This window comes from Pelobates fuscus, chromosome 3 (genome assembly GCF_036172605.1).
Source record: "Pelobates fuscus isolate aPelFus1 chromosome 3, aPelFus1.pri, whole genome shotgun sequence".
Taxonomy (NCBI): domain Eukaryota; kingdom Metazoa; phylum Chordata; class Amphibia; order Anura; family Pelobatidae; genus Pelobates; species Pelobates fuscus.
In genome coordinates this window covers 202397208-202412471 of record NC_086319.1, presented here as the reverse complement: position 1 = coordinate 202412471, position 15264 = coordinate 202397208, and the positions used below count along the sequence as shown (strand labels likewise).

At 40.4% G+C, this 15264-nt stretch overlaps 1 protein-coding gene across 2 annotated transcripts in view; it reads left to right on the top strand.

The window, feature by feature from the left end:
• CANX (calnexin) overlaps window positions 1-8049 on the top strand; it is a 33003-nt gene extending 24954 nt beyond the window's left edge. Inside the window, exons 11-15 of one of the 2 annotated variants that reach the window (XM_063447914.1) lie at window positions 2110-2325; window positions 2695-2814; window positions 5729-5870; window positions 6249-6346; window positions 7115-8049. In XM_063447914.1, the coding sequence (XP_063303984.1) occupies window positions 2110-2325; window positions 2695-2814; window positions 5729-5870; window positions 6249-6346; window positions 7115-7168 (630 nt within the window). In that variant the 3' untranslated portion in view covers window positions 7169-8049. Of the gene's footprint in view, window positions 1-2109; window positions 2326-2694; window positions 2826-5728; window positions 5871-6248; window positions 6347-7114 lie in introns of those variants that run through there. The other variant, XM_063447913.1, reaches the window with a different exon arrangement.
• Window positions 8050-15264: the final 7215 nt, after the last annotated feature.

The following is a 15264-nucleotide window of genomic DNA, read 5'->3' as shown; positions in this document are numbered from 1 at the left end:
TAAATTGGAATAATTTAGTTACTATGTCTTACTATATCAACACCTGAAAGCATTTATTTATTTGTACATATTTTGCATTTGAAACTAGTTAAATTTATATTTGAAAGGATATGCCATGTTTTAATCTCCATTGATCTAGTTCTTTCTTCTGGCTGAATTATTTTACCCTTGTTTATTTTTGAGATCAAGAATATCCTTTATGATATAAAGAAAACAAAAATCATATTTAGACAGAAGAGGCAATTATGCCTAAACACATAATGTATCTCACTGGCAAGATAACTAAATACTTGGTTGAAAAGAGGAGCAGAGTAGAAAAATCTGTGACTTGCTACAGGTAGTATAAAATCATGCTAAATTAATTCATGGGTGTGCTAGTTTGAAGCACCCTGAGCAGAAATTAGGCATTGCAAAGAGCGAGAGTTCGTACCTGCATAACCCAATCTAATAAGCTACAATAGTAAATTCAGGTAGCGAGGTTGAAATGGTCATGGAAAAACAATAATGGTAATAATAATTGCAATGAGGCTGCCTTATATGTTAAAATGTGCATAATATAATTCTGCGGCATATCGTGTGGAAGCATGTGTAGTTTTAGCATGATACAAAATCATAAACCTGGCTGGGGAAAAAAGTCTAAACATAGCTAAAAATAAAACTTTGCAATAAGAGATCCATCTGAAGCATTTATAAATCCTAAAAAATAAACTTGTAAAAGGTATAAAATGAAAAAGACACACATTCACACGAATATACTGTGTCAAAACCCCACCGAAGTGGGACTTGAAAAACAGAAGTAAGGCCTATTACATGAGGGTCCTCTTTCGGGCACCAAGTTGGATACATCCTGGCACCCTTATGGACCATCTTCCTAGCACATTCGACCAAGCATTGTACGGTGCCAAAAAAACCAAAAAAACAACAACCACACTCCTTTATAAAGTATGTGCCACATTGGAACTTCAGACAATCTGTTATAAGCATTGCGGGATATTAATGATTGGCTCCTCAGGTTTTCCATCCACTCTCGGTCCACCAGGCCTACACATGCCTTCCCCCTCAGGTCCCGCAGCACAGTGGGCACTCAGAAGCACTGGGAGTCCACTTGACTCCTCCAACCTAGAGTCCGCAGATCCAGTGTCTCCTTCACCACCAAGGCCCTGGCAGGTTCAGTTGAATGCCTCTCCAACACTGGCCACATAAAGAGGAAGACAGACTCTCCACCTCGCAGTCAGCCAGCATAGTCCCACCCCACAGGGCTCACAGTGGTGGGGGCAACTCTCTCAAGGTCCTTCAATTAACCCAGAGGCTTAGGATCTAGTGTTTGGCACATGTACAGCCCAGGAAGCACAACAGTAGCCAGTCACCCCTGGGGCCATGTTTGCAGCTGAAGGTTATGCCTTGGTTAGTGTAAGCTTTAGTCCCTTCACTCCATGTGCACTGGGGATGTAATTGCGAGTAGTCGCTTTGGGCATTAGTGAGCAATCTGGGCCCTCCATTCCACCATTCCTGTCGGCATGGCAATTCTTTTGCAGACGACCATTGCAGGCAGAGGTGAGTATTCAAGCTCTGTAGCTTCCATCTCACATTGAGCTGCTTCCACAATCGGAAGACCGTGATGAGCCAGAGGGGGAGTCGGGGTGGGAAGCCGGGCCGCATCGTACTCCCCTTCGGTCACCTGTGCAGTAAGCCGATCAGGCCGGGAGTTGCCACATCAGCAGGCTTTTGCCGGCCTGTCAGTTGGGCCGTGAACCTGTGGGTAGACCCAAACTGCTTGTGTCTCTGCATGACTGAGGTCTTTCGCTCTTAACCAGTATCAGTGTGAAGCCCTCACGTAATAGGCCTTACTTCTGGAGTGCCGAAGGTTGCCTACCCCTGATATATATACACACACTTATTCTCCATCCCGTTTATTATAGTATTTAATTTTTAGAATCTAATCTACTCTACAAATGTGTATTTGTTTTACTTGCCTTCACAATTATGAGCATTTTACAGTAATGAAAGACATTTAATGTTATAATTTTATAATCTGTTTTGTTTGAGGTTTGAAAACAAATATACTGCAAACATTTTGTATTACTCCTAAACTGTCATTGGTTTTAATAGGGCATTTGGAAACCACGCAAGATCCCCAACCCTGATTTCTTTGAGGATCTAGAGCCATTCAAGATGACAACGTTTTATGCTTTGGGACTTGAGCTGTGGTCAATGACCTCTGACATTTTCTTTGACAATTTCATTGTGTGTTCAGAACGTGCAGTTGCAGATGACTGGGCAAATGATGGCTGGGGCCTGAAGAAGGCTGCTGATGGAGCTGCTGAGGTGGGTCATTTTACAGTTGCGCAGGAAATTGGCCATTAGGAAAATGTGCGTGAGATAATTTAAGAGTGAGTAGATATATTTTTAACTTCTTTTGAGGTGTGCACAAGAACCATAGCATTAGATATATTGTCTTTTTAAAGAAAATAAGTATTTGAACATAGCGTGATCACTTTTACCTTAGTCACTGAACATGGCTGCAAATTAACTTTATAACCGCATGCTTTAACTGTATTTGCCGAACCCTTTGTCCAACCCTTTGAAAATTGTATTGCAGTTTGTAGCAGTGAGGGTCAAAATGTTACGGTGTCATAAATATATATTGAACATATGGTTCTACTTGGTAATTTTGTGTTGCAAATCTCTTTCTAGCCTAGTGTTGTCGGACAAATGATGGCAGCTGCTGAGGAAAGACCTTGGCTGTGGATTGTTTACATCCTGACTGTGGCTCTGCCAGTCTTCCTGGTCATCCTGTTTTGCTGCTCAGGAAAAGTAAGATTACTGTGACAAGATTACATTTGAATGGAATTGTGATTAGTTTACACAGGCAACAAAATAATTGTCAAAGTGCTTCTAATAGTAACATAACAGAATATTAGACTGCTAATGGGTTACATTAGTCTTTATGAAGAATTCTATAAACCGGTAAGAAGGCTAACGACAGTGGTGTATCAGGCTCAAACATATTTTAAGTAGGTTACATAGTTATTGTTGTAAAAACAATATATTGATCTCCAAGAAAACTCCTGCAATGTGATATAACTTAAAAGATTAAATGCACATACAATATAAAATAAATAAACTTATTAGGGATGTTGTGGAACCACTCTCATGGATTAGAGCTAATAAACTAGCACACACTTTAACCCCTTCAGGACGGAGTCAATAGTGCACGTTCTGATCAAAACAAAACGTAAACAAAAACTGGAATTTGCGCTATATGTCTGTTCAACCGTAATTCACCGCTGTCACATTACGTGCACCCACACTTATTATATATCATTTTGTTCAGGAGAAACAGGGCTTTAATTTATAATTAACTATTCATATATGGAACCTAATTCATTATGAATAAAATAAAAAAATGTGAGAAAATAAATATATATATATATATATATATATATATTTTTTATTATTTGTATTTCCGTCTGACATTTAAGTTGTGAATGTCATAATACTGTTTTACTGCAAAAAAATGCACATATTTGTAATCACCGATGTCTCACGAGTACAACCGTACCCCCCATTAACCGTTTTTTCAAATGGGCCCCCGGGGCTTCTTTTACCGTGGGAGGGCTGCCTGGGCTGTGAGGCAGTCCTCGCGGAGTGCCGGTAAGGTAAGTATACCGGGCGCTCCAGGGCTCAAAGCCGTTACGGCGTTCTATGCCGCCGCAACGGCTTTAAAGCCCCCTTAATGCGGGACGGCATAGAACGCTGTAAGGGCGTTACGGGCTCTTGGCCCCTTTCTGGCGGCCACTCCCCTTAGTGTAGAACAAAATATTGCATAATGATCTTAAATATGCATAATCTCAACAGAATAGAGAAATTGTTCACATTCAGGAGTTATATACTTTAAACAAATTAAAACTTTTGGGGTAAATGTAAGCACACATGTGACGTAGAGTCTATATAGTATGGCTCAATTTATATTCAGTGTGCCTGTGTAAGTCCAAACTGACTGTCCGCTCGCAGGTATCTCCTCTGTGATAAAGGATAGACTCAAGGTAATATCCAATAGACTTTATTCCAATGTAACATAAAATAAAACTGATCACAGAGACACATTTCACTTTCTTCATAATGCTTCTTCAGTCTACCAAATAACCTACCGTATATACTCGAGTATAAGTAGAGTTTTTCGGCACATTTTTTGTGCTGAAAAACCCCAACTCGATTTATACTCGAGTCAATGTCTGTATTATGGCAATTTACATTCCCCTCCGGTGCTTGAAAAGCCTGAGTAAAGCTTAAGGCTTTTTCTTAATTTTTTTTTCCTTATTCCATAATTGGTCTAGATATTACAAGGGCCTGTACACTAGAACATTATGAATACAGGCTTGCATTCCTAATGCTAGTGTTCCTTTAAATTAAAGGTGTTCATTTTGTGTACATACATTTGCAGAATAACAGTGGCATTGAAGGGTTTTTCCAACCCTTTTTTGTAGAATATAGAATAATGCTCAAAGAACATTTTTGAAAAAAGTTTTACTTGCCTCAATCCAGCACTGGGTGAAGCTTACCTGTGCTGCTTGTTGCACCCCTGTATGACATCACAGGAGCCAAGCGGAGGTCCAATCATAGGCTTCTAATAGAGAAACCTTTGGAGGATTTAAAGTAGGGATCGACCAATTAGTCAGCTGATAATGCAGACCAGGGTCACCATCAGGGTCCTGGGGGGGTCTGCGGCGGTACTGGGGGGTCCAGCAACACACTTACTTACCTTCATTTCAGCTCCCCTGTTAAAAAAATAAATAAATAAAATGAAAATATCCCCTGTTCTCCCCCCCCACCCCCCATACCTGCCCACATTTACTCACTGCATCCACTACATACACACACACACACATTCTTGAAAACGTAAATTCTGACTATGTATATTTTGTGCATTTACCTTAATACATTTTTTTTTTTTTCTTTTTAAAACCTGTTCAGTTAACTGTAGATTTGTGTAGAAATAGTTATTTTTTTCAAAACCGTAAATGTACAGAATATCGGTCACTTATCGGCTATTGGCCTGAATGTTCATATTATCGGTACCTGCTCTTAAAAAATCAATATCTGTCAATCCCTTATTTAAAGGGCTTAGAGCACATTCACGTAGGGAGGGCAGGCAATTGCAAATAATGGATAACATTGGGAGAGCTTACCTCAGTCTGGGTGGGAGGAAGTTAACATTAGTTTCTTCCTAGCAGGTTCGGTTATGTTGGTCACCAGCCTGCAATGTGCGCTGACGACCAATTTAAATTATTCACAGAATTGACATTAGTCAGCCCGGAACAGAGTTCCAGGCTGCCTGCGTCATGTGTGCTGTGGGTACAACTTGCCCCAGAACACAATTGCCAATATATCAGTATGTGCAGTCAAGGGTACTTAAAAAGCAGAAGTGGTCATTGTTGTTGGAATAACCCATTATGGTCTTCTTAATTTTCTAAAATTTTTGCTGTGAAAAAGTGCATGTTATTACTGCAGACACAAGTTAAACTAACTTGGATTACTGGAATTCACTTAAAATGTGAGTATTGAATGAATACATAATGAATTCCCATTTCATGCTGAATAGCATGTGTTTTGTAATGTTTCATAAATGAGTATTTTTTTTTTTTTACTTCAATAGTGTTTTATTAAAATAAATTGGATTTAAATAAATATACTTTTTTTTTTTTTTTTCTTGACTATCCTATTGCAGAAGCAGCCAGTGGACACCGCTCACAAAAAGACAGATGCTCCACAGCCTGATGTGAAGGAGGAGGAAGAGGAAGAAAAGCAAAATAAAGAGGAAGAAGAGGAGGAGGAGGAGGAGGAGGAAGAAGCTGAAGATGATAAACCAGGTAAGAGGGAGTTAAACCACAGATCTGACTGTTTATGTATAATGCAGAGAATATGCTTTTCAAGTAGTTTAGGTAGTTTAGTGCACACAGACACTGTACATACAGTGGTGTCCCCCATAAGCCTTAGCTGTGTATTCATTATAATCCTACTGACTCAGAAAGGTTTATATATCCAAACTTACAGGGTAAGTGGGAACAAATCTATTTTTTATTTTAATATGCAAACAAAATCATATTTCAAAATGTGGTATTAATCATTCCACTTCTGTGACACAATGGAAGCAGGAAATATATTTCATGGTTGATCCATATTTATTGTGTCAAATCACTTTCCAGCTGTACAATGCCTACATTTATAATGCGGTCTCTTTCATATAGTGGAAGAGAAGCAGGAAGCTGGTGATGAAGATACGGGAAATGCAAGTCAGGAAGAGGAGGCGGCAGGTGGAGAGGAACAGACAGACAGCAAACCTAATGTGAGTGAAATGTATTCTGTAATTTGTTCAACATGGCATGCCTTTATTGCGTCTAGAAAGGGTTTACTGTTTTGTCTGCACAACTATGTAACATACAAAACTACATTTGATCCTTATTTCAAGTCCTGTGCTACTAGACGTAAATGTTAACATCTATTGCACACCTAGAGGATCTAGGCAAAGTCACAAGAGGGGAATATCTTGCGCTCGGGGCTCGATTTTCTTTCTTTTCTTATTAAATACAATATTTAGTCATTTGTAAATGATACTGAAAGGAGAAATCAATGATATCACAGAACATCAGAGGTTACTGGTTGTGTACACTGGTGTATAACACAACATTGCGGCTGATAACAAATAGTCTGGCTTAATCAGCCAGGAAGCTACATGTCTCCCCACTGGTAAATCAACTATGATTTTTGTTAGAAAAATACAACAGAATGGTAGAGGTTAGTGTTAACATAGACATATTAGACCCAATAGTGTGATAATAAAAACTATTCCGATACCCTAGAAATTGCAGCATTCCCAGCAGCGCCGCAAGTCTGAGCTGGATAACTGTAGATAAAGATTTAAAAAAAGAAAAGAAAAATCTGAATTAGCATATATCTTGTGATGGAGTAGTACCCTCCTCTGGGTTTGGACTCTATTTTCACTTGTTGCTAATGGGCAAGTTGAATTTCCGAGCACTGCCATAAGCTAAAAAAGCTTTTATAATATCAAAGCATTTGTAAAAAGTTAATGTGTGAATTGTGTTTCTTTTTACAGGAGGAAGAAATTTTGAACAAATCTCCCAGAAATCGAAAACCAAGAAGAGATTAAAAATATCATAAAAATCCAACAAATGAACTTGGATATTTGGCAAAGTTAATATAAAAAAAATAAAGCTTACAGTTTCTACAGAGTTGCAAGGAGAAACATCACCTGGGAGCATCATGCACCGAAGACACTATAATGTTGCCCACAGTTTGCAGCTGAAAACTTGCAATATTTACAATGTGTTTATATTTTGCAATCACATGTTTGGCATAAACAGTCATTCCTATAACATGAATGCATTTAACATTAGTTGACTTTGCAGGATATGCAGTGTAACAAGGATACAAAACTAACTTTACTGTTTAGGTTTTAAAGATCTTTTTTTTTTTTTTTTTTTTTTTAAAGAAAAAGATAGTATTGCCAAAATCTTCCATACTTCAGTGTAATGAAATGTATTAATCGTAGAAAACCAAATTATGGAAAACCTTAGGAAAATATTGTGAGATCTAAAATGCAAGGAGGCTTTTTTTCTTCTACATGGCCAATTGGTGTGTTACTTAATTCAACACCAGGGCTATAAAATCCCATATTATTGTAATACTCCTGATGTGTCATTGGCCCTGGTGGGGGTTAATTTATTACTGTTTGTATAATCCCCAGTTCCCTCGTGCACAATCTCAGGCACTCTGTATAGATCAATTTTTGGCTCCTCATTTTAAACAGAGTACTTTCTTAACCTGTATAGTACATGCTTCTTTGGGTCTGGAAAGCATGTCTGTTATCCTGATATCATGCATGTCGCTCTTGGTAACTGTTAAGCCACCAGCACTCTGACACAGGTGGGCCTTACGGACCAAAACAAGAAAACTCCAATTTAAGCAGGTTCTGGGATATCCCTCTTATGTACGTGTGTGCGCATTTGTAAATATAAATCTATACATATACCTTTTGCTTGTGTGCTTTCTTGTTTCTGCAGAAGTTGTTGGTCAGTGTTTAAAATTTTAATCCTTCAAATCAGTTTTGTTTTGGGTTTTTTTGTGTTTGTTTTCATCCCATTTAGTATGATTTAAATCACGTCCAGGTTTCTTATTCTAATAATTGGCCTTTCTACGATGAAGCTGTTTCATTCAAGATAGGCATTGCAGGTTTTCAGTGTTACTTTTCTGCTATTGATCTGTGCTTGCTGTTATTTGACAGTTCAGTAGTGCTGATAGTTTACCATCTAAATGGGCTGCTGCTATGTAAGCAGTGTTTCACAGTTTGTGTATGGGTGGACGGACCATAATTAATTGTCATTGTGCTGCCAGAATTTAATGTATAAATAGAAAAGCTGAGATTTAAAGTTGTTGACTCCTATCTTGTGACTTCATATGCAAATGGTCTGCAGTAAATAATTTACATAGACAATTGCATGTGGTGTTTCCAAGGTAAGAAAGCAATCTGCTTTTAATAAAGCTATCTTAATCTATACATTTAACGCAGAGCACAATGTATGCTGCATTTTAGTTCTCTGCACCTATATCATACTTTGTTTAGATGATGGGTTCCCATTGAGTGCTTGTGAGGCTTCACAATTTAACCCAATTTGTGTTTAGTTTTGTTTTTTCTTTGCTTTTTGTATAAACTACCTTTACTGTTGCCTCCCAGACGTTTACAGCACAACAAAACTGTGACAAACAAACACATTTTAACAGCAGATGGTTTTATGACATGTTACAGCTGTAGAAATTCATGACTGTTTAACTCTTTTGAAGCAGGTACATTTTGTCCTTATGATTGCTGAGGCAACAAAGTGGTTCAAGTTACTACTTTTAATGGCTGTATAAACATCACATTGTAGTCAAATTCTGTGATGCTTGAAAAATAAATTTTCAGAGTTAAGTGGCACATTGTGAGGCCCTCTGTTTGAATCATTAAATAGTGGCATTTTAAATTATATAAGGAAACAATGAGAAAAATATTTGTTGAGTTGAAAAAAAAAGTGTCTCTGACCTGTACTTGAAAATTTCTACAATTCTAGCTAACTGTTAAGTTATCTAATCATAAAGGTGTATAAATGTGAATTGAAGGCCTTGGCACCATTCTACAGTGCTGCTTTTGTTTAATCCCAGCATTTTCTCATTGGAGCTTTGTGTAATATGCTACTTTAGTCACCTGGTGGCATATGTATTCTTAAATCCAAGAACATTATTGCTAGTGTAACAATTTTTCCCTGGACTGCACATCCATCTGATTACTCCCTGTGCCGAACATTTCTTGTAATGTTATGCATTTTGTATTTTTTACAAACTTTCCATTAAAGCTATAGATGTACAAGGATTAAAAAAAAAATGCAGAATTGTCACTGTAGTAGAACTTGGTATGTGCTGACAGGCCTTCTAATTGCTGTAAGCACCTCAAGTCTTTGGTTTGCTATTGTAGGAATTGCACCGTAAACAATATTAATGTAGGGGTTCAGAGTATGACCACAAAATAAACATTTTGCTAAAAAAAAAAAAAGAAGAAAATATTGTATTTGAATAATTCTGATGTGTTTTATAATGTGAACTACTGTTACTGCATAACATGTGCTCTATTTTGTAGACCATAACACAAAATCAGGTTGGGATCATTGGGTTACAAAACTGAAGTGAAAGGAACTAACAGAAAGTAATGAAGTGTTCTATAAGTTGTCTATCAGTGGCAGTTGGAGAAAATGGTTGGATGCTTGTCTCCACCCTTTTAAAGGAACACTATAGTCACCAGGACTACTAAAACATAATGTAGTGGTTGTGGTGTTTATAGCCTGTCCCTGCAGACTTTTCAATGTAAATGCAGCTTAAACACTAAAGAGAAAAGGCAGAGTTTACATTAACTTCTCCACTCTCTGCCAGGAGACCCTGAAGGTGCCCCATAGGGATGCAATAATTCAATGCATCTCTATGATGGGGATTGTGATTGGTGTGGCGTCTTGCCGTGCATGCTCAATTGCCTCTCAATGTTTTCCTATGGGGAAGCATTCGATTGGCTGAGATAATCAAAGCTGATCAACTCCGTCCTGGCAAGGCTGGAGGGTTGTGAGAGAATAAAATCACCTTTTCAGTGCGGGTCCATATTACACTATGAGCTTGGTGGCTTCTATCTCCCTCACTTCCCTCTGTAAGAGCATACTGAAGAAAAGGGGGGTCTGTATCATCAGAGCATACCCAAGCTGATACGATTTGGACTTCCAGAATGGGGTGATTAATATAGCACTTTTTGGGTGGTGTTCAGTGTTTTCTATAACAATGCTTCCCCTCTTACCAACAGTACTGGAAACACAGCCAGATCTGGATTCGTCAACCCGGGAACACAATAAAACATTGAGTCTCTTACTCTAGCTCAGTTTTATGGGACAAACAATCTGCATTACCATTTTGTTTCCCAGGCCGATAGTGTATGGTGAAATACGTCTGGAAGGCCAGACTTCATTGTCGAAATCTGCCATTATCTCCAGCCACCTAGTTAAAGCATAAAAGGGATTGTGGTCGGTGAGAAGAATAAAAGATCTTCCATATAGGTGGGGCTGTAGCTTCTTGAGGGGAAGTCCAAGGTGTGGCATAGCTGACTTCTCGAGGCAAATGTTTTCATACTGATATATGCCATAGAGTGCTTCACTTCATCTTCAACCTTGCTCAACACCACTCACAGTCCAAATATAGAGGCATCTATATGGATGTGAAAACGCTGAGTTGGATCAGGGGTGAACAATACCAGGGTGTTCATAAAGTCTATTTTTAGTCTTTGAATCATGGTCTCACACTCTTGACTCACTCTGAACAAGAGCAAAGCGTATTTGGCGCATAGAGCACTCTGCTCTAATCCCACCTCATACTTAACATGTATTATGCATCCTCTTGCTCAATACAATGAATAGCTAAAAGCATAGCTGAATTTACATCATGAGCACCTGTAGGCACAAAATTCTCATTTCTCAGTGTATGTTCAACGTTTGTGGTAGTCTGCCAGTGTGTATATCAGTGATGGCAAACCTTTTTTGAGCCAGAGTGCCCAAACCGCAATACATGCCAATTTTTTTCCTCAAAGCGCCAACACGGCAATTAAACCTGAATACTGAGGTTTAAGTTTAGAAAAAACAACTCTTGTCCGCACTAATTTTCCCCTTCTCTACCCACAGCATATCCCCTTCTCTACCCACAGCATATCCCCTTCCACCCCCCCAGCATCTCCTCTTCCACCCCCCTGAGCATCTCCTCTTTCCCCCCCCCCCCCAGCATCTCCTCTTCCCCCCCTCAGCATCTCCTCTCCCCCCCCCCCCCCCCCCCCTCAGCATCTCCTCTTTCTCTAGGGCGTTAATGCCCTCCCCCAAGGTGACTAGGGGTACCTATCATTTAGGGCCCCCACCCGCCGCTCAGGGGTGGGGGAGGAGGGAAGAACAATAGGTCTCCCCTCATTGCTATTTAGGGACCCCTAGTCACCTGGGGTGGGTGGGGGGAGGTAATTTCATTTAGGGCCTCCACCTGCCGCACAGGGGTGGGGCTTGGGGGAGGACAATAGGTCCCCCCATTGCTATTTAGTTCCCCCACCTGCCGCTCAGGGGGTGGGGGCCGGGGGAAGGACAATAGGTCCCCCCCCCTCATTGTTATTTAGGGCCCCCACCCGCCGCTCAGGGGGGAGGACCATAGGGGGTGGGTGAGGACAATAGGTGTAAATATGTTGTATTGCATTTTTTCTGTATTTACCTGTTTTTTCTTTCTTATACTTTCCACACCCACTGCAGAGGGGACACTAATCCAAACAATCTGTGTTCTGGACATGCCTGACAGATTTACACATGTGCAGTTAGAAGAGGTCTTATTCACCTTGCAACATCCTGAGAGGGGGATAAGAGAGGGAGGCTTATCAAAGGGTTTTATGCAGAGCATGCTCTTCTCTGGTGTCGGGTTTCTCTCTCTCGTGCAAAATGATACCCTGTTTCTGTCATTAATGGACTGGTCTGAAACCGAGCTGAGTGGGTGGAAAATAAAGACACTCCCCCTAGCTTAGAGCATGCCCAATAATGCAATCTGACCAAGTTTATAGCAATTTTATAAACCTTTATTACATACTTTTCTAAGTATTTTTTGTTGGTTTGGTTATGCAACATATTCATCCTCACCTTACAGCATCTGCAGTAATTGCCTTGCTAACAAATGCAGTAGTGCCGTTCAGCGGCCATGCGTCAATGTGTGACTGCTGCAGCATGTTGGTGGACCCCGGCCGCTGCGGATCCACACTAATTTGTAACCCCTAGTCCGCCCACGGCATAGACAACTTCGGCGTGCGTGTGACATCACGTAAAGCATGCGCACACACGTTCTGGGGTCAAAGGTCGGGTACGGCCATTTGGATCTGAGAGAGGCTTATTTAAACTGCTTTTGCCTTTTCCTCATTGTCCTGTTGTGGTTGTCCGAGAGTCCTGTATTCTGGTATCCCTGACTTTTGGCTTTCCCTTATCGTTGTGTCCCATTCTGTGTCCCCGACCTCGTCAAGTATTCTGACTATTCTTTGGTACGTTAAGTCCAGCCATTCTAAGGCCTGGTAAGACGTTACCTTTAGTCCTAGGTGTGATACAATTCTACGTTCTGGATCAATTAGTAATCCTGAAAGGTTATTTCTCTAAAAGTGTTTGGCTTAAAAATAATAGTCAAGTCATGTCCTTTAATTATGGCTATTCCCCATACATATTTGATACCAAATTCGGAAGCTGCCTACAACATTTTCTTAAATTTGCTCTTCAGTTGTCTTATTAGTGATGTCATAATAGAAGATGCTTTTGACGATCATTGCTGTTGCATATATCTTAGCCCATTAACTTCCACACACCTGACACCTGTAGCATGTACACACATTTCTGATGCACAGATTTAACTTGGAAAATCAGCTACCACATTCTGAATTGTGGTGAATTGCAAAGCCTAATGTTTGGCGAAACTACACTGAACAAAATACTTTTGTTTTTGTCTCCATTTTTCATGAGCTGAACTCAAATATCTAAGACTTTTTCACAAAAGGCCTATTTCTCTTAAATGTACACAAAAGGCCTATTTCTCTTAAATATTGTTCACAAAACTGTCTAAATCTGTGTGAGTACTTCTCCTTTGCCGAGATAGTCCATCCACCTCACAGGTGTGGCATATCAAGATGCTGATTAGACGGCATGATTATTGCACAGGTGTGCCTTAGGATGGTCACAATAAAAGGCCACTCTAAAAATGTGCAGTACTACTGTAAGGGGGTCCGAAAACCAGTTGGTATCTGGTGGGACCACCATTTGCCTCACGCAGTGCAACACATCTCCTTTGCATAGAGTTGATAAGGTTGTTGATTGTGGCCTGTGGAATGTTGGTTCATTCCTCTTCAATGGCTGTGCGAAGTTGCTGGATATTGGCAGGACCTGGAACACGCTGTCGTATACGCCGATCCAGAGCATCCCAAACATGCTCAATGGGTGACATGTCCTGTGATTATGCTGGCAATGTAAGAACTGAGATGTTTTCAGCTTCCAGATATTGTGTACAGATCCTTGCAACATGAGGTGATGGTCGTGGATGAATGGCACAACAATGGGCCTCAGGATCTCATCACGGTATCTCTGTGCATTCAAAATGCCATCAATAAAATGCACCTGTGTTTGTTGTCCATAACATACGCCTGCCCATACCATAACCCCAATGCCACCGTGGACCACTCGATCCACAACATTGACATCAGCAAGGTTAGTGTGGTTACACGTGGTCTGCGGTTGTGAGGCCGGTTGGGTGTACTGCCAAATTCTCTGAAACGCCTTTGGAGATGGCTTATGGTAGAGAAATGAGCATTCAATTCACAGTCAACAGCTCTTGTGAACATACCTGGAGTCAGCATGCCAATTGCCCGCTCCCTAAAAACTTGCGACATCTGTGGTATTGTGCTGTGTGATTAAACTGGACATTTTAATGTGGCCTTTTATTGTGGCCAGCCTAAGGCACACCTTTGTAATAATCATGCTGTCTAATCAGCATCTTGATATGCCACACCTGTGAGTTCGATGGATTATCTCTGCAAAAGAGAAGTGCTCACTAACACAGATTTAGACAGATTTGTGAACAATATTTAAGGGAAATGGGCCGTTTGTGTACATAGAAAAAGTCTTAGATCTTTGAGTTCACCTCATGAAAAATGGGGGCGTTTATAATATTGTTTAGTGTAGTTAAGTTAGGTTTATTGCTACATTAGGGAATATTACTATAGTGAATAAAACCAATTTTTTAAGTTATATCCAGTTATCACATCTGCAATTGTATTCACTAAAGTGTAATCTGTTTAATTTCCAAAGTGTAATACTCCATCCATAATCATATCTATATGTTCCATGCACTTTCATAGATGGGCTTTGATGCACGGTTGAGAGGCTGGATTAGGTCTCTTTATGATTGCCCTTCAGCCTATATGAAGGTCAATGGACAGCTGTTCTCTCAGTTAACCCTGTTGAAAGGTACTCGCCAGGTATTCCCCCTACCCCTTACTGTTTGTACTTACACTTGAACCACTGCAATGATACAATCCAGGGCATTCAGGTTTATGAGGTGGATAGGAACCAGCGTTGACCCATTAGAGCTCTTGCCTCTATTTGCATCTGTTAAAAAATCCATCAAAAGAGCTTCTCTCATTTCATCTATCCATTAAAAAAAATTAGGGGGTTGCACTGTCTAGGTTTTAGAGATGAAGCAACATTAGGTAAGTGGCAAAGAATTTATATATATTTTTTTGTATTTGGAAAAAGGGATTTTAGTACAGGATGAGCCAGAGAGGTCCTTGACGTGTGTCTATTTAATAGCAAGGGGGGGCGGGGCTTGCCAACCGACTAGAACGGACGCCATTCCTGAAAGCTCCTCCAAATACAGCCTGAATCCATTGAATATCTCCCCAATAAAGCCCCATCCGACATTAAAAACACTCCAGCTGACCTACCTGATCAGCGCCGCACCGATAGATGCCGTTTTTGTACACGGCGAAACACTCCAAGCCGCGGCGCAGGACCGCGGCCTACTACGCGCCGACGATCCAGGGCCTGGAGGCTCTCCTACAAGGCAGCTACACACAGAGCCCGCCAGACACCGTGGCTCACGCCACACAGACCACCCAACACTCCATGCCTA